Below are 19898 nucleotides of genomic sequence, written 5' to 3'. Positions count from 1 at the left end.
AAAAAAAGTTTCCAGTGGAATGTCCTAGGGATCTTTCCTTGGCCTTGTTGCTGGTTAACATTTTTATCAGTGGCTAAGATTATGGAATTGATCAATCGCACCCTTATAAAATTTGCAAATGACATAAATCCTAGGGGGACTACTGACCCTTTAAGTGCCTGAATCTGAAACAACCTCAACAAGCCAAAAAATTTGGTTAAATTGAATAGCGATAACAAAATTCTGTTGTATGCCAAAGGAAACCTGAACATTTCATAGGATATATGGTCACCCTGCATTATAATACTAATGAAAAGTATCTACAAAAATACCAACATGAAAATAATTGCAGCCTATGTACCAAGATGGTTGCTAAGGATGAAATGGAAGAAAAATTCAGTGAATGACTTGAAAAAACACTCCAAAATAAATCAGCATGCACTCTTATACTTAATGACTTCCATACTAAGGTGGGAAAAAAGGTGAGAAGGGGGAAAATAAAAAGGGAAGTATGACTCAGGAAGAAGGAAGTGGGAGGACAAAGACTTGTAGATTATATTCTTCAAGAGAAAAATTGGTAGGTGCTAGATAGGATGAGAACCAAATAACACCATAAGAGATTGAATTGATTTTCTTTTTACAAAAAGGAAAAATACTTGTTATTGATTAGGCATCCTGAACCAGGGTTGTGTGTCATTCGGACCATTGACTTGTCAGAAGTAAGATCAGAATCAGTTAAAAAATTACAAAGAATAATAATGATTAAAGGATATAATGCACAACTGAAACAGATGAGCCCTGGACAAGCACTTGAAAATCAAAAATAGGAAATGAGAAACAGAAATGAAATTGACACTGACTATAATAATTTTAGCCAGTATGGTTAAATTATAGGATTATGGTAGGTCTACTTGGCACTTGGTGATATGGGACTGTAGCTCAGGAAAGAGCCTAGGTTGGATATGTAGATTTGGGAATCATCAGCATAGAGATGGTAATTGATTCCTTGGGAGCTTATGTAAACACTAAGAGAAAGAGTGTCAAGAGAAAACAGAAGAGTTCTCAGGACAGTCTTATAGAACATTCACAGTCGGTGGGTATAGCATGGATTATAAATTAACAAAGGAGACCAAAGAGTGAGATGATGAATAGGGTGAGAAATGAAAAAGAACAATCTCAAAAACCCAGAAAGAAGAGAGTATCATGGAGGAGAGGATAGTAAAAAAATATTAGGTGCTTCAGAGAGGTCTGGAAGAAAAGAAGCCATTGAAAAGAGTCTATTACATTGGACAGTTCAGAGGTAATTGAAATTTAAGTCTAAGTATAGACCCTTGTAGCAGTCCATTTAGAGCCCTTTTCGATTCAGATCAATCCATTAAGCAGCCTTTTTTTGGGTGCTCCTATTCAAGCTTATAGAAAATCAAATGATAGTGGCGGACGTGTTTCTCTATCTTGTCTTTGAAGACTGAGATTTTTCATATGTCTTGCTGAAACCATCATATACTAGTATTTGTCATTTCCCTGATCAGTTTCAAGAACTTGGTCTTTCAGAAAGGGAATATGAACTCGTATGATATATATTCTTAGCTATGCTTAGTATTGACTAGTATTCTTAGTTCATGCTGAGTGCTGATGACTCTTTTCTTTTAAAGTACTCACAGATACTTCCTATCTAACTGTTTCTCTTTTCTAGCTCATTTGGATAGAAGTCATCTCTTCTCTGAATTTTTATGTAACTGATTTCCTGAAGCCCCGGGTATAATACCCTTCTTTCTGTCATTATGAACTTCAAAATGGCATGATGATTGTCTCTTAAAATTCCTACCACTTCTACCTTTCCAACTAGTTTTTCCTTATTGGTTTAGAGTTTAATCCAGAATAGCCATTGACTGAATCCTTTTGCATGGTAAAATTGTCAGTACAACAAAACAAGTGAAAAAAAAATCTCTGTTCTATTTCTAGTAGAATTGGCTTTCCAAGAGCTGTCTATACTGTATATTACCTCTCTTCCAGTACTCATATTAACAAAACATTATCCATACTCTCCATCTGGCCAGTCATTCTGTAGTATTCACCCCCAGAACAAAACATCACTTATTTTATCTTCCTTTCACTCAAATACTGTGCACTAATTTCTACCCTTAAGTTTGTGTAAGAAGGTATCTACCTTCTTAACTTACAATACTGTTCTCTTTTCCCTTCTGTTAGTTGTTTCTTTTGAATAAGGTCTACCTTTCCATTTCCACAGTCTAGTCATCATTCCCATATCTATTCGATCAAAAAGTATTTGTTAAGTACCTGTTATGTGCTAGGCACTAGTGATACAAGCCAAAAGAATGAAATGATCTTTACTTGCAAGGAGTTTACATTCTAATGTGATATGTGTGAAATTATATTTAATTTGAAGATGATTTTAAAATTTTCCTTACCCTGAACATTGACTGTGAGTATTCATTTGGAACAAATAAAATGTGTATTTAATGCCAAATCTACACTAAAGATCATTTAATCCTTCTACTGATTTAGAAGGTACTTTAGGATCTTTAGCAGTGCTACTGGAAAATGATTGTGAATAGACATTAACATTGTACCAGAGATATGTAAAATTTTAAATAATAGACTGCCAGGTAAAGGTATGTACACTATAGCTGCCTACAAATGAGAAAGTTAAGATTTATCTACAGAATAGATCCTTGAAATCGAGTAATAAGAACAATAAAAATATTTCCATTTTTAAAGGAGCTGGTTCAGATGGAGTTGAAGAAATCAAAAGACATCTTTTCTTTTCCACTGTTGACTGGAATGTAAGTACAGTGCAGTGTAGTTTGAATTAATAAGTAACTTTTTTTAGCTCTTGTTAGAGGTTAGAAGAAAATAATTGTATGTGGGCATTGCCAAGTAATAAATTTAAACTCTGTTTAAATTCCAGTGTGACATTTTAACTTACAGGTACTTTATAAAATGACTGTTGACTTGAATATTTACCATTTCAGCTTTATCCAGCTTAGTAAGGCAGTAGATCCATCGTTAATAGACTTTGAGCAAAACTTTTCTGCTAAATTTTATTTTCCATCCATAATAACATCTAGTGTGGTATGGTGGAAAGGACTGAAATTAGGTTTAAAATCAGAGAACTGAGCTCCAATCCCAGCCCTGCTTTTAACTATTGTGACTTTGAGTAAGTTGTTTAAACTCTCTGTGCCTCAGTTCTCTTTTATTTGTAGAACAAAGTCATATTAAGCTAATCCCTTCCAGTTTGGGAATTTCCACCCTACTCTAAATCTCTTAGTGATTTTGACCCTGTTACTGTAAATGGTCACTGGGGGAAAGAGTGAGGTGAAATTACTTTGTAAAGAAAAGTACTGTATTGGAATTGTAGGATGCTATTTAAATCCAGCCTAACATTTGTTACTTCTTAGGATGAATAGAAGAGGGATGAAGATAAAAAAGTAATTTGACAGGGGTGGCTAGGTGGTGCCGTGAATAGAGCACCGGCCCTGGAGTCAGGAAGACCTGAGTCCAAATACGGTCTCAGACACTTAACACAAAAACTAGCCCTGTGACCTTGGGCAAGTCACTTAACTCCAATTGCCCTCCACAAAAAAAGTAATTTGTGTTTTTAATAAAATAATTATATTTAGAAAAGCTTTAAAGAAGTTAAGGCCCCCAAACGTGCAATCTTCAGTCAGAAAATCTGATTTCATTGTTTCTGTCTCTCAACTCTTATTTTCACTTTTTGTGTATGTAGTCCTCCACTAAAGTGCTACTTCAATGCTTCATCGTGGCATGGAGGGTGACCCTGGGTTCTTGAAGGCTCTGCCAGTGGAGCACAAGCTGTGGGCAGGTTCTACCAAGTTTGACAAGCTTCAATTTATAGACCTGGCAATGGACTTTGTGTCTGTTGTCCGAGAACCATCATAGCTAAGTTTGGAAAGGCTTATTATCAGAGCATTGGCCACCAAGTGATGTGCCTCTCCTAAAAACAAAGCAGCCTGTTTTCATTTATATTTCCTACATCGTAAAAATTTCCAGAAAATATTTGAGATTCTAGATGTTTTTCAAGTTTTCAGGCATCATATACTATGAATGGATTTCATATTGTAGAAATACTGCTTGTATGGTAGCCTTAGATTTCAGAATCCTTGAATTTTGCTAGTTATTCCTGCATGACCACATGGGTATGTGTTGTTATCACTAGGGAGTTAAACCAGTTTTTAATAAAATTTGAAAATGAATAATCTCATCTCTTGCAAATGCAACCTTGAGCGTCTCCATCCTCATTGTGTTCCTTGACCTACTCATTGAGTTCAGTACAACTTCTGCCAAATTTAATGAACTTATTTTATTAGCAGATATTTGAAAATCTATTGAAATTTATCTGGTAAATCTAACCTGACGTGTTCCATTTATACTTATTAATATATTGTCATTTTGTGTAACTTGTTAAGATTAAGCTGTGACTATTGTCTACTTTAACTTGGAAAATAGAATAATTTTTCCATGTTAATAAGTTTTGGCATTACCCTATACTTCTTCTTTTAGAAATTATATAGAAGAGAAATTCAACCCCCCTTCAAACCTGCATCTGGCAAACCAGAAGACACTTTTTGTTTTGATCCTGAATTTACTGCAAAAACACCCAAAGGTAATACACATTTATATGGATTAAGTTAGGTCTGATGAATAAACCATTCTTTCACTTCACAGATAGAAGTTACAAGGATAAAAAGTTTGACTGTGAAATAATTATGCTTAATAGATTAGTTTGTGTTAGATCATGTTTTTGTATACATGTTTTATATGAGTTTTGTATTCACCATGTCCAAACGTCTTGGAGGAATCAGCAGATTGTAGTGGTAAGAACCAGACCAGTGACTGCCCTGCTCAGACTGTTGCTCCATCATTGCTGTGGCCTAGGATAGTATTTCCCAAAATAGGACTCAGGAACCTTTTAGTGAGTCACTTTTGTTTAGACCGAAGTCTTTAGGAACTAGGGTCAAGAGGAATCTGTAACTAGGAGATGTTTGGAAGAGTAGGGAGCAAGGGATAAGAAGGTTAAGACTGGTCATGAAATGTAAATATATATTTTCTTATCTTGTTTTAGAATTTCTTTAGTTTTTCATTGTTTTGGTTGGAGGAGTTTGAAAAAGAGGAAATAATACCTTCTATATTAATGACTTAATTTTTTTAATGGAATACATTTTGTTTTAGTAGAGTTGCATTTTTTAATCAAGATTTACCTTCAGCCAAAAAGAGTATAATTGTATGCTGTGAAAATTTTTAATTTTTTATAAAATTTATGCGTTTGAAAACTAGATTCTCCTGGAGTTCCACCCAGTGCTAATGCACATCAACTTTTCAAAGGATTTAGCTTTGTTGCAACTACTGCCCTAGAAGATCAGAAAATTTCTCCTCTCACAAATATATTGCCAATAGTACAGGTAAATGACATCTGATTGTTTTTTCCAGTTACAGCATTATTTCCTTGGGACAAAAAAGAGTTTTAAGTTTTAAAGCATCTCAATGGCCAACCTATATTATAGGCACCATTTATGATAGTAGTTAATTTTCAACTTTCCATTGGGGAAAATGGCAAGAAATAATCATACTTTAAAAGTGAAAAACTATTCTTTAAAAAAAAATCAAGTAAGCAATACGACCCATACAGTGGTGATTTGTGTACTTTTGGCCTTGAGGCATAGTAAGGGCTTTATCGGTTTGTTGATTGGTCTTATTTAAAAAGTCCAGAGTGTCTTGTAATTTAAACTTGGTTCATCATTTGTTAGTTGTTTATATTGCGAGCATATGCTTTCCTCAAACTCAGATTTTTTGCATGATTTTTAAGGTTTATGTTAAGCACATAGTTAGGAAATAAACACAGAAAATTGTGGGAGGTCAAGTTTCCATTCTCCTTGATGGACAGATATGTTTTAAATGCATTATCAGTTTTTCTCTGATTTTTTTTCAAAGCAATTACATGGAAGCAGTGCACAATTTAGTGATGTGTATGAACCAAAGGAGGATATTGGTGTTGGTTCCTATTCTGTTTGCAAGCGATGTATACACATGGCTACCAACATGGAATTTGCAGTGAAGGTATTGTCTCTAAATTTCTTTCTTCTATATTTTAATTTGGAGTGATCTGCTTTAGTTATGTTCTCACTGGGGCAGAGTGATTGAGAGGGAAGGAAAAATAAAGGAGAGGAATCTGAGTTCACATCTTAAATTTTGAAATAGGTTCTACCAAGAATTTCTTTTGAAGAATAGTAAATTTCATATTTTTCATTCTTGTAGTACTTTCAAAAAAGTAATATATTGTAATTAAAAATTAATCCTCACAATTACTCAATAATTGTTTGGATAAGAATTTAAAATAGTTTTAAGTTAATAAGAAATTATGTGTCAAAGCATATTTTCTAATTTACTCTTTGCATCAACACTGTTATGCCCTTATTTTAAAAGAAGTGGGATAAAAGGAAAATCTATTTCTTTGTTCAAATGTAGATAAATATTGTAATTACTCTTATTTTTTAGGTATTTCTAGAATACAAAATATGCCTACATCCCTTTAATTAGAAAAGTTTTCATTACACCATTTGATGCTTTTATGATAAAGAAAATTGAAATTTTAGTTTATCTGAACTTCTTGCCCATCTTATTTCTCAGATCATTGACAAAAGTAAGAGAGACCCCTCAGAAGAAATTGAGATTTTGATGCGTTATGGACAGCACCCCAACATTATCACTTTAAAGGATGTAAGTATTAATTTTTTTAAAAATCTAATGAATGTTAAGCAATCTGGTGAATCTGATGAATGCCTAATGAATTATTTTGTGTAAGATCATATATAAATATACCTGATTTTTGTAAACAGCATGTACAAGCTTTTTGGAAGAATCTGAGGATTGTAAAAGCTAATTCACAGTTGTTTGGGACCTGACCAAGGTCTTTGCCCTGTTCAAACTATTGCTACATATCATTGATGTAGACTGGTATTGAGTTTTCCAAAACAGGGCTCACAAGCCTTTGGGTGAATCACTTTTGTTTAGACAGTAGTCTTTAGGACATAGGAGCGAGGAATCTTTAAATAGAGGATATTGGAGGATATCTGACCAAGTTATGCCGTATGAATGTGATCAAATTCTACATTTCCAGAGGACTCATGATGAAACACGGCACTCACCTCCTGACAGAAAAGTGGTGGCTTCAGGGTGCAAACTAAGACATTTTAGTGGATATGGTCATTGCTTTAATTTGTTTTGCTTGCCTGTAAATGTAACAAAAATTTTAATAGAAGGGAGAGAAGTGTATTGTCATTAATTGAAACAAATTTAAAGAAATTAATGATAAAAAGTATAAAATCCAAATCACTTTTTTTTTCTTTTTAAACAGGTCTATGATGATGGTAGATATGTTTACCTGGTTACTGAATTGATGAAAGGAGGAGAACTACTTGATCGTATTCTCAGACAAAAGTATTTTTCAGAACGGGAGGCCAGTGATGTACTATATATAATAACAAAAACAGTTGACTACCTTCACTGTCAAGGAGTAAGTCCAAGTTATTTTATTCAGTTCAATTCTGGCAGCTGTATTTGTATAAACCCAAGGGAATGGGAGGGACACTTTGGCAAATCAGCTCAGGCATCCTCCCCCTGTGAAACCTTCCTAAGCAGCTACCTGTATCCAATTTAAATAATAATAATAGTAATGATAATAATGATAGGTAACATTCATGTAGTACTATGTGCAAAGCACTTGTGCTGAGCACTTTATAATTTTTATCTCATTTGATCTTTTACTGGAAGAAGTAGGAGCTATTATTATCCCCATTTTACAGATGAGTTAAGTGAGGCAAATAGAGGTGAAGTGACTTGTCTAGGGTCACACAGTTAGTAATTATCTGAGGCCTGGTTTGGACTTAGGTCTTCCTGACTCTAGACACAGTGCTCTTCTAGCTACCCAGAAACTTGTTCAGTAACCACTGCAGTGTTGAGTGTCAATAAATTATTTATATCCAGCTTACATCTGTTCTACATTTACCCCATTTCTACTTCTAGCACATTTAGAGATAGATATTCTCCTTCTGCCTGTCAGACTACTCCTCAATTTCTTTTGCTGTACCCTCATTCAGATCCCACCCTTTAACCAAAGGTGTCCCTGGGACCTCTTCTCTTCTCCCATTATTCTACTTCAGCTTCTATGGATTTAATTACCTTCTCTATGCTGATGATTCTCAAATCTATCTCTGCTTCCCCAGTCTCTCTCTAGTCTCACATATTTGGCTGCCTTTCAGACATCTTAAACTGCATATCCAGTAGATATCTAAAACAACATGTCCAAAGCAGATCTTTCCCCTTAAACACTGTCCCCTACCTTCCAGATTACTGTTGAGGATAATATCACCCTCCCAGCCCTTCAGGATCCCAACCTTGGTGTCATCCTCCACTCTGCAGTATCTCTCACACACCCCTCCCTCCTTCCTATCCGTAGCCTGTTACCGAGGTTTGTCAATTTCACCTTTGCAGCATCTCTCAAATACTCTCCTTCTCCCTTCTGACGCTGCCACTTCTCTAGTGCAGGCCTTTATCATACCTGGGTCTGCCTCAATTGTCTCCCCACCTCAGCCCATCTCTTTAGCCACCAAAGTGATTTTTCTGAAAACTCAGATTTGCTCTGTCATCTCCCTACTCAGAAAACTCCAGTGCCTCCATATCCCCTCCAGGATCAAATTCAAAATTCTGTTTGATGTTCAAAACCCTTATAATCTAGTGCACGCACGCACGCGTGTGCGCACACACACACACACACACACACACACACATACTTTTGCATCTTCTTATACCTTATTTGCCACCACTTACACTTCAGTCCAGTGACTTCCCAGAAATAAGACACTTTATCTCAAAGCTCTGGTCATTTTTTTATGTTTGTCCTCCATGCCTAGAGTGCTTTCCCTCCTCATCATCTGCTGGCTTCCCTGCTTTCAAGTTCCAACTAAAATCCCATCTCGTAGAGGAAGCTTCCCAACCCCCTTTAATTCTGGTGGTCTTTTAATTATTTCCTATTTATCCTGTATATAGCTTGTTTGTACATATTTGTTGTCTGTCACGTTAGGTTATGATCTACTTGAGCACAGGGACTATATCTTCTGTCTCTTCTTATATCCCCAGCACTTAGCACAGTTCCTGACACATAGTAGGTACTTAATAAATGTTTCTTTTATAGTAATAAATGTCAGATCTAGTACCTCAGTAAGGTTAGAAACAAAAATGCAATGCATATTTCATGCCTAAAGTCTTAACTTCTGTTTCCTCAATGGTCCTATTTTTACCTCTTGATTTATTGTGGCACAGTTCTTCGAATTTATTTCTAAATTTTCTGTGACCCTCTAATTAGGGAACTTTTAGTTCACTGGGAATCTTAGATCTTCTGTCATCCTGCAAAGTAGTCTTTCATCATCCATCTTATTAATGTGATTTAATTTGTTTTAAAATACTCTATTTGGGCGCTGTGGTTTTGAAGGACAAATGTGTATGTATTCAAATGTCATTTTTCATTTGAGCTGTTGTGTATAATTATATTCTCTGTGCTTTGTAAGAGAAAAAACATCCAGAAATAAATATTCAAAGGAGATATAATAGCTTACACAGAAAGGGAAACCAAAAAGATTGAGACTCATGGGGCTAGAATGGGCTAAGTAAAGATAATAATTCATATATGTAAAATGGTATAGGTAAAGCAAATAGAAATTTATTTACCAGATTTTTGAATGCTAGAGAGAAAAAAAATCTAAAAGTTTGAAAGGAGAGGTAATTTTAGAACATACCAAAATAATCATGAATTCTGAGAGTTATTTGTAATGTGGAGTTCTTTACCTCAAAAGGTTGCAGTGATTGAAGTAGAAATAGGTTCACAAAGGGCTTGGGACATTCATGAACCAATAATTCTCAGATTAGCTACTGAAATAAAGGATAACTTCTGGAGATACACATTTTAGAGGACACACTCTTCCAAATTGCCTTGGATGTTTGGTCAAGTGAATAAAGACATTTCATTGAAACACATATATGCAAGAGACTTCACTAGGCACTGTGCAGCCAGTGACTCTGATGCCCTGGCTATTTCATGAACAAGACCCTGCATCTCTTGACTCGAGTATTTTCTCTGGCTCTCCCCCATGCCTGGAATATTCTCCCTCTTCCACTCTGACTCCTGTCCTCCCTGACTCTGTTTAAGTCCCAATTAAAATCCCATCTTCTACAGGAAGCCTTCTGTAACCCCCTTAATTCCAGTGCTTTCTCTCTTAGTTATTTCTTATTTATTCTGTATATAGCTTGCTTTGCATGTTGTTTGCCTATTATCTTCCCCCTTAGATTGTAAGCTCTCTGAAGACAGAGGCTGTCTTTTGCCTCTTTTGTATCAAGAGTGCTTGGCCCAGTGCCGGGCACATAGTAGGCACTTAAAAAAATATTTATTGCATTGGATACAAAGCCGAGTAGGATACAGTTCTGGCCTCGTGCTATTCAGTAAGTGCAGCTTCCTGAAGAAGGGAGGAAAATCATTTCTGGTGGAGGGGACTAAATGCACGAGGCACAGAGACGACCCAGTGCAGAAAGTCACTTAGCATGCTCAGTGGTCCATTTGGGCTGGAGAATGAGATGTGGAGGAAGGTGGTCGATGAGACTAAGAAAACCAGGCTGGCTCAGATTAGGGAGGCCTCTGAAAACCAGGCTGAAGAATCGGGACTTGATTTGGTAAAGAAGAGCCACAGAAGCTTTTTGAGCCAAGGGTATAAATAGGATCAGAAGATTTTAGAATTGGAAGAGACTTGAAAAATGATTGAGTCCCGTGTCCCATCTCCTGCCCCCTCCACCCCGTTTTGCCAGTGAGGTAACTAAAGCTTAGCAAGGTGAAGTGACTTGCCAGAGATCATTCAGGTGGTAAATGGCAAAGCAGAGCTCTCTGACTTCAGCCACAGTAGGTTTCTCTTGTACCATGCTGCTTTCTCAGCAGGTTTGTTTTTCCTGGTTTTTTTGGGAGGGGGGAGGTGGCATGGGGGTGAGAGTTGAGGGAACGCAGTTCAGAATGAAATTTATATTTTCCCTCATTTGTATGGAATATGATATAACATCAAATTTCTATCACATTTTATGTCACTTAGATACTTTATGAGCATCATATTCATAGAGCTCATGATATTGGAAAGGTTAAGGAATTAGTGAAATCATATATGCCTTATTAATTCTCTGCTTTGTGCCCAAGGGCCCTAATTTAATTCCTTTTTTTAATCAGTTAAATAACGCTTTTACCTAATTATTATTTAAATTCCTTCCTAAATCTCTTCTGAATTCACCACTGAAACATAAAAGAATTGTATGAGAGCATATGTGGCACATTTCCATCTTATGTAGTAATATTGGGGCTTGTTGGTTGGGAGGCTGTATTATTTCATTCTCTGCACATCTCTCTTCCTGGTGTCTGGAGTAATGACAGCAGGAGGTTGGAAACCTGTCCCTATTCTCACATTATGCAGTCATTTCAAGGAATTTGGTTTGTGAAGGATTTTATTAAAAGTCTGACATCAAGAAAGGAGTAGTTATATAGGGAACATCCTGAAATAAATTAAGAAGTCGTGGCTTAGTTTTTACAAAGAAGACAGATGATTAAATGCTTTAAATTGTACAAAATTCAGTTGGTTAATACATACCAATGTAAGAAAGTAGTGTGGGAAGTAATATTGAACAGCAGCAACATTCCATGGTGGAAGGTATTTGGATTAGGAATCAGGAGACCTGAGTTCTCATCTTGGGTTTGCCACTGATTGGCTGTGTAACATTGAAATTGTCCCTTTATTTCCTCATCTATAACATGAGGAGATTGAAACAGAAGACTTCCAAGGTTCCTTCCAGCTCTAAAATTCTCTGATAAACATGGATAAGTTTTTTTAAAACCTGACTTAGAAATAGACTCAGAAGAACCATACCTACAGAAACATGTAGGACATCCTTTCCATTGTCAAGCCTTACTCCCTCTTGAGCCCAGGATTCTATTGAATTGATAGCAGATGAGAATTTCTGGGTTGCAATGAATAATTCACTTGTGAGTAACCTGGAGTTGATTCTTCTGAGCAGAAATCCTTCCTTCTCTTATGAATTTTTTTAAAATCCACATTAGATGTCACACACACAGAGTTGAATAGGTTTTACTCTTTTAAAACATCACATATCACTGAAGAAGTGGTTTTTAAACATTTTCATTCCACAGGCCATCACCTAAATTATGATTTAATCTGTGCGTTAACATAGTAGAATGGTCAGCAGTGGTCCAGACAAAGATGACAAGACGATAAGATTTTGTCCTCTAAGAACAGAGATAGCTGGAGGAGGCCAGTAATTGATATGGTTAGCATAGTATACACAGAGTTTAGGGCCCTTGGTAAATCGTGGTAAGTAGTAACTATCTTATGGATAAATCCAGTTTTGAGACTTCTCAGTGAAAGAGTCACAGTGCCAAAAGAAATTCAGAAGTTTTGTAAGTGGGGCAATTCTAAATTTTCAAAGTACTTAGTATGATTTTTTGTTTTGCATGTCTTTATTAGGAGCCAACATTTAAAATGTCTTTCATTTTGTTTTCAAGGTGGTTCATCGAGACCTTAAGCCTAGTAATATTTTATATATGGACGACTCAACTAACGCTGATTCTATTAGGATCTGTGACTTTGGGTTTGCTAAACAACTTCGAGGAGAAAATGGACTTCTCTTAACTCCCTGCTATACTGCCAACTTTGTAGCACCTGAGGTAGCCTTCAAACTGCATTTTATTTTATAATTCTGCATTTGTCATGTGATAAAACTGTGTGAGGTGCGATGCATTTTGTTCAATTTTTGCTTTGTGTTCTTTTCTATGGATTGAACATGTTAGCTATGATCATTTTAGAGCAGGTAACATAAAGTAAGAATTGTTTTTATCTTATCTTACCGACCTAGTAACCAAGATAGTGTTATCTTTTAATACAAACCTTCAGTCTTCCAAACCAACCGGATTGGACCATGCTATAAGTTCTTCATTTTTCTAGAATCAGAGGACACTAAGGACCTGAAAGGTGAAACGATTTGTTCTCAAAGTCTTACAGTGGCAGAGTTGGGACTAGAACTCAGGTGTCCAGACTCCCAAGCTAGTTTTTGGTTTTAAAAAATAAATTAAAAAGTTAGAGCTCTGTCACAAAGGGATTTTACCTCCCAAATAAAGATTTCACATATGAATGACTGTTTTCATTTACTCTCATACCTTAGAAAGGAGATCAAGAGAAGAGGGAGCTGATTAGAGAGTTGTGTAGATCTACATGCATCAACTGTGGGTTACCTAGAATTCAGCTCCAACTACTCTGTCCCACCAGCCTGGGTCTTGAAGCTTTTCCTAAGCCTGGTGTGTAGGGGGCAGCAGGCATTGAAAGTGCTAGGGCAGAGGAGTGGCAGCAGCAGTGCTTCTACAACTTGGCTCCACTGTCCTCACTTTCTCACTTTGTCCATTTAGCTTGTTACCTGGTGAAGGGGAGCACAGACAGTGCAGAGGGTGACTCCTCTGAGCTCCATCCTTGTGCCAGTGTCCAAGAGGCACTTCATGAATATCTGTTGAGCTGATTTCCATACCCCTTCTTTCTTATTGTACAACAGGGTTTGAAATTCTTGACCCTAATGAAGAGACAATGTAAGCCTTCCTTCTGTATACGCGTGGGACAAAGGAAGTGCTAGGGGTAAAACAACCCACTGCCAACTTGCTGATTGCCCTCTTCCTAACAAGCTAGGAAAGGGTTATTGGAAGATATGTTGGAGTAGAAGAAGCACAGTGTGACTGGCTGGGGAGCCAGAAGCCTAGAGACTGGGGTTCCCTTCTGAGCAAGTCAATTTACCTTTCTGTCTCTCACTTCTCCCTTCAGCTACAAAATAGAAGTAAGAATTCACCACCTGGTTCACCAGGTTGTTGTGAATAAAACACTTTGTAAACCTAAAAATACAATGTCAAGCAAAGAAATTGACTGGAAAGACTCATTGTCATAGGGTCTACAGTTCTGAACTTGGAGGAGGAAGACTTGGGTTCATATCCTACTTGAGACCCTTCACAGCCAGACGGGTCACTAAACCTCTTTGAACCTCAGTTTCCTCATCCATAAAATGGGGTTAATAATGACCCTTGTTTCACAAGGTCTTTGTGAGAAGAATCAAATAAGGTAATGTATGTTGAAGCACTTGACAAACCTTAAATAAATGAGAGCTTTCATTATTACTCATATTTCTCCATTGCCTCCATCATAGATCAGATCCTCTTCTATCCTTTTGACAATCCTAATATGACTGCAATGCTTCATGCTCCGTAATCTACATCATTCTTAATTTCTTTCTTCAGATAACTGAGGGGCTGATATGGGCTACAACTGATAGGAAGGGCATTTAGCAGTGCCTCATTATCAGGAACTGGGATCCCTGTTTGTATTATTTGTGGGAGGCGATTACACAAGTTGAAAGCTTCTTCAGCTACTCAGTTTTGCTTTTTCTTTTTGAATTCTCTGTCTGAAAAAACACTTGAATTTTGTTAGTTATATACTTAGACTCATGTCTGGCAACTGTCAAAGCCAAATATGATTTTTTAGTCTTTTTATGAAAACTTTATGCTGTTATGCAATTCTGCGTTAATGCATTAATAATGTTTATATTTTGTCCATATGCCTGGAGGCTTTTGCAGTGGACTAATTTCTCTAAGTGAAAAGAATATGACTATTTTATTTCCTTAGTATTTTTTTCCACAGTTTTAAACTTATGTTCATTTCATAGGAAGCTTTCAACTGAATATGCTGTTTGGTTTTTATTGGATTGAATTAGTGTCATGTCCAATTTCAAAAAGCTATGACAGATTATCTAAGACATTCACAATTAATCCCCCATATTTTTATGACCTAAATGGACTTTTTTTTCCAAGAAATTGTCGCAAAACATAAACCAGATTTCTTCACGCCTTCATACTGCTCATATAATATGTCTTGTTACATTTCTCATATTGCCTTCTGTTATCATTTGGCCCCTTAGATTCTTTGACCTTTCATAAGTAGGTGTATCTCAGTGCCTTAGGCTGGGCCATGTCTTATACCTCTTTTTTTGGTCTTGCAACTGCTCTTAAAAGTCCTGTGCCCATGTGTGCACGAACACAAGTGCTGAAACAGTATCCAGTGAATATTTACTCACAATTGAAAAGATCTCAAGAGTTTGATCGTGATCACAGAGTTTTATACCTAGAAGGGCCTAGAAATCATTTAACTGATGAGGGAACTGAGGTTCACAGGAGATGAGGGACTAGCCTCCTCACGTCTGACCAAGCAGCCTTTCTCTCTGCTTCTTCTGCTGTCTCTTCTAGATCACTAATATCTTGGAGATGCTGGTTCAGGAAGTCATTCATCTTGCTTTGGGGTGGAAGACTACTCAAATGTATTGAATTTGTAATCCACAGCTAATACTTATAATGTTGTTTCTCTGTACCTCTAATTTGTGTTTCTTAGGTTCTCATGAGGCAAGGTTATGATGCTGCTTGTGATATTTGGAGTCTGGGTGTCCTGTTTTACACAATGCTGGCTGGGTAAGAAATATTCACACCTCACTCAGTATTATTTTGGGGGGTGAAAAGAGTCCTAAAGGAAAGGATGGTTTTCATTTGTCAAAGATTCTACTTTCTCTTTCAGAATTGATATGACTACTGTGTCCTATTCCCTTATTGATTAGATAGCTATGCTGAAGTAACTTGCCCATTTACAGTCATTTCTTGATACCTTGATCAAGCCAAAAATTTTAGCCTTTGAACAAAAAGATGTTTTCAAATTAGATTTCTTATTAGGATCTAGTATTAATTTTATATAGTAGTCTGTTTTTAAAATTTTGTAAAAGTAATAGTTGATAAGAAAAGAAGTGGCATGTGTAAGCAAGAAGCCACCCAGTTTATTACTACTGAGTCATAGTTAAGGGCTAGAAGTGAAATATGACTCTTAATAATACAGAAGGAGTACTTGATAAGATCAGCAAATAACTTCTTTCAGTTTAAACTGAGACCTGTGCCTGCCTTGAAAGGGCTTAATAAAATGCCTGAAATATTTGAAGTGTGATAACAGTTGCTGATGTTAACATTGGCAATATACACCTAATAAGCCAGATGTCTTGTGGCCCTTAACAATGAGTCCTCTTTTGAGTAGGTTTGTTTAGAAGTGAAAACAAATGTTTCTTGCTGTCAAGTTTGTTCTGAGAAAACCTTAGTGGGGAAATAACCACTGATCTGGTCAGTCAGCAAGCATTTATGAAGCACCTACTATGTGCCAGGCACTGGATACAAAGAAAGGCTTATAATGGATGAAGATAAGTGAATAGCATAATAATATATTGAGATGTGATTTGTTTTGAAAAATATAGATAACAATTAGAATATAATGCTAGAGATGTAGTAGATGCACCATAAGCAGTTCTTTCATATAAAAAGTATGGCTTTAAAATGTTTTATGATTATCTAGAGACTTTGTCATGAACTTGTATTTTAAAAAATTTATGAAAATAATTGCATATTTGTATAAAAATCATTGTACTTATCTCAGTAAAGTGCTTATCAATAAATTTAGTAGTTGCATTGGTGAAAGACTGCATATCAGACTTGGCATACCAAAACAAGCTATTCAGAATGAGTGATCAGCATTAAAGTTTTCTATCCCTAGAATACTAACTCTAGCTTGTGGGATTCAAATATATTATCTACTCCATGGTTGGGGAAAAAAATTCTTGGTTTAAATTTATTTTTGTCCACAATTGACTAATATTAGATAGAGCATTAGTTAATTAAATCTTTTAGCACTAATCATAAAGTTTGCTCCCCCCACCTTTTTTTTAAACATAAATCAGCTTTGTCAGACCCAAACAATGGGTGCATTACCATCTGCTCTGATATTAGTATATCCATTTGTTGTTCCTTTTTCTTGTGAAAGGTAACTTCCAGAGAATTGTGTGTAAGGGGAAAATGGTTAAGAAGACCCTAGATAGGGGCGGCCAGGTAGCACAGTGAGTAAGAGCACTGGCCCCAGAGTCGGGATGACCTGGGATCGAATCTGGGCTCAGATACTTACCACCACACCCAGAAATAACTGGCCGTGTAACCTTGAGCAAGTTACTTAACCCCAATTGCTTTAAAAAAAAAAAGACCCTAGATTTCATTGGTGTAGCAAACTAAATTGAGGAAACCTCCTCTACCCATGCAGATAAGCCTCTTCATTCCAATTTATTGCCTCAGAGAGCTGCCTGAGGCACTGAAAGGGTAAGTGACCTACCTATGGTCACACAGCCAGGATGGATCAGAGGTGGGCCTTAAATCCAGGTTTTCCTGACTCCAGCTCTGACTATCTGTGCATTCTACCTTTCCAAAAAATGAAAGTACCAGTTTATGAGATTTTAAAAATCAAATAATGTCAGATTTATGTGTAAATTTTCATTCCTCTAGGTATGTGGCATGCCTTTAACTCATATTTAGAAAATAGTTTCCAAATTAAGGCATGCAACTTCTTACAGTGTGTCCCCTGGAAGGTGTCAAGAAAAAGGTGCTGAATTGAGAAAGCTTATTTTTTAATTTCTGAATTAGTTTAATCCTAAATTTAAATAGCAACTGTCTTATTATAAATTATCATTAAAATGTTTTACTTGAATGGGAATTCCCTTATTAAAACTGACATATCCCTGAATATATACAAAATATAAACTTTATTCTGGTTGGAAATTTGTGGTTTGGTAATAATTTTTTGGGGAAAAATTATAACATTGGCTTTGTTTTCTGGTTTGATTTTAGGCTAAGAGTTCTAGACTAAAAGATTGTTGAGCACAAAATGTATAAGCCCCTGTAGGTGCAGGTTAAATATTCTTATTAACTTTATAATAACATTTAACATTTAGTAAGGAGAAGGAAATTGCACACCACTCCAGTGTCTCTCTCTGCCCAGAAAACCCCAAATGGGGTCATGAAGAGTCGGAGATGACTGAAATGACTCAGTAACAACAACAACAACAACAAACCCTGTGCAGAGTATTTTGTTAATAGGTCTAATGTTGTGTTGCGTTAATTGTGATGGAAAAAGAGATGTGGGCAATAACAAAATTGAGTATTAGGAAGATGACCTTCATTCTTTAGTGAATATTTTCCTGAAGTCTTATATTCATATTTTTATTAGATTTCTTATATATGTAATCTTTGATTGGCTCCTAAAATGTGTGTTCTTTTTTTTTATAGCTATACTCCTTTTGCTAATGGTCCCAATGATACTCCTGAAGAAATCCTGTTACGGATAGGTAGTGGAAAATTCTCTCTAAGTGGTGGCAACTGGGACACTGTTTCAGATGCAGCAAAGGTGTAAATATGTTTTGTTATAACATTCTTAAAGCCTGCAAATGTATTATGGACAGCTGAAGTATTTTAAATCAATGAATAAAAGAATGAGCACTCATTAAATATTTACTTATGGGTGAAGCACTGTGCTGAGAATTGGGGATATAAATACAAGTGAAAAACAGTCCCTGTCCCTCTCCTGGGTCCCCTTTTACCTCTCTGACCTCTGCTCAGTCTCCTTTTATGACTCTTGTACCAGGTAACACACTCTAACCATAGAGGTCCCTTCAGGGTTTTGTCCTAGGCCTTGTTCTCTTTTTTTTTCTACACTACTTCACTTGGTGATCTCATCAGCTCCCAGGGATTTAATTAATTACCATCTTTATGGTGACATTCTCAAATCTACCTATCCTGCCCCAAGCTTTGTGTTGACCTCCAATCTTCCATCTCCAGTTGCCTTTCAGACACCTCAAAGTTCAGTAGATAAATTCACCATGTCCAAAACAGCTCATTATCTTTCCCCTAAACCCTCTCCCCACCTCTTACATTCCCTATTACTGTAGAAGACAACAGTATCTTCCCATTCCCTGAAGCTTGCAATCTGGGGGTCATGCTGAACTTCTCGCTATCTCGCACTACTCCATGTCCAAGCTCTCCCTCAGCTGAACTCTTTTCTTAGCCTTCTAATTGGACTGTCTCCTTCTAGGCTCTCACCTCTCCATATAGATTTCCTACAGCTGCCAAACACAAATGTCACCATGTCATTTCCCTGCTCAGAAGTCTTCTGTGGCTCTTTATTTGCCTCCAGGATAAAATATAAATGTCTCACGCTGGAACTTGAGGGCCTCCAAAATCTGACTCCCACCTACATCAAAGCCCAGCTAGCCTACTGGCTGTTTCCCAAATTTGACATCACATCTGTCACTTCTGGGCCTTGGGACAGACTTGTTCCCTGTCTCTTGAAAACATTCCCTCCTGACCTCTGCTTCTCTGTATCTAACTTCCTCCAAGAGCCAGCTCACATGTCTTCTTTCTACATGAAACTTTTACTAATCTTTATTACCACTAACCACCTAGTATCATACTATTGTACTGTAGGAGTTTAAGCTCCTCTGGTTGAAGATAAGCTCCTTGGCTATTTTGTTGTCTTTGTATCACCAAAGCCTTGCACCTAAAAGGTACCAAATAAATGTTTGTGGAATCAAATGTTTGTAAAATATTAACTAAATTTATTAAATTATATTAGCAGATTGGGGGTTTATAGAGTATCTGATGCTTTCTCTGTCTGTATGTCAATGTTAAATACTGATAATTAAATATGTGTGGATTATCAATAATTATAGTTTAATTCCAGTCTGATTTTGCCCTGCCGTACATAGTTCTGGGTCATATTCCCCTGTTACCAAATAATATCTGTTGCTGGAATGTAAACAAATTTCAGTACTAACTAGGCCAAGTGTAATTAGCAAGGTAAATCACCTCAGGGGGAAAAGCTCATTTTGAAATAGGATTGATATTTTCC

General features: G+C 36.5%; 1 protein-coding gene across 1 annotated transcript in view; it reads left to right on the top strand.

Moving 5' to 3' along the window:
* RPS6KA6 (ribosomal protein S6 kinase A6) overlaps positions 1-19898 on the top strand; it is a 108353-nt gene that overhangs the window by 67699 nt on the left and 20756 nt on the right. The window contains exons 12-20 of the mRNA XM_069067370.1: positions 2719-2783; positions 4522-4624; positions 5296-5420; positions 5950-6075; positions 6646-6735; positions 7373-7531; positions 12620-12781; positions 15531-15607; positions 18281-18398. Of these exons, the coding sequence (XP_068923471.1) occupies positions 2719-2783; positions 4522-4624; positions 5296-5420; positions 5950-6075; positions 6646-6735; positions 7373-7531; positions 12620-12781; positions 15531-15607; positions 18281-18398 (1025 nt within the window). The remainder of the gene's footprint in view (positions 1-2718; positions 2784-4521; positions 4625-5295; positions 5421-5949; positions 6076-6645; positions 6736-7372; positions 7532-12619; positions 12782-15530; positions 15608-18280; positions 18399-19898) is intronic.

This window comes from Petaurus breviceps, unplaced genomic scaffold (genome assembly GCF_028583685.1).
Source record: "Petaurus breviceps papuanus isolate PSGF00001 unplaced genomic scaffold, PetGlider_PUasm1.0 90747, whole genome shotgun sequence".
Taxonomy (NCBI): domain Eukaryota; kingdom Metazoa; phylum Chordata; class Mammalia; order Diprotodontia; family Petauridae; genus Petaurus; species Petaurus breviceps.
The sequence above is the reverse complement of the archived record's forward strand: the minus strand, read 5'-3'. Positions and strand labels throughout refer to the sequence as shown.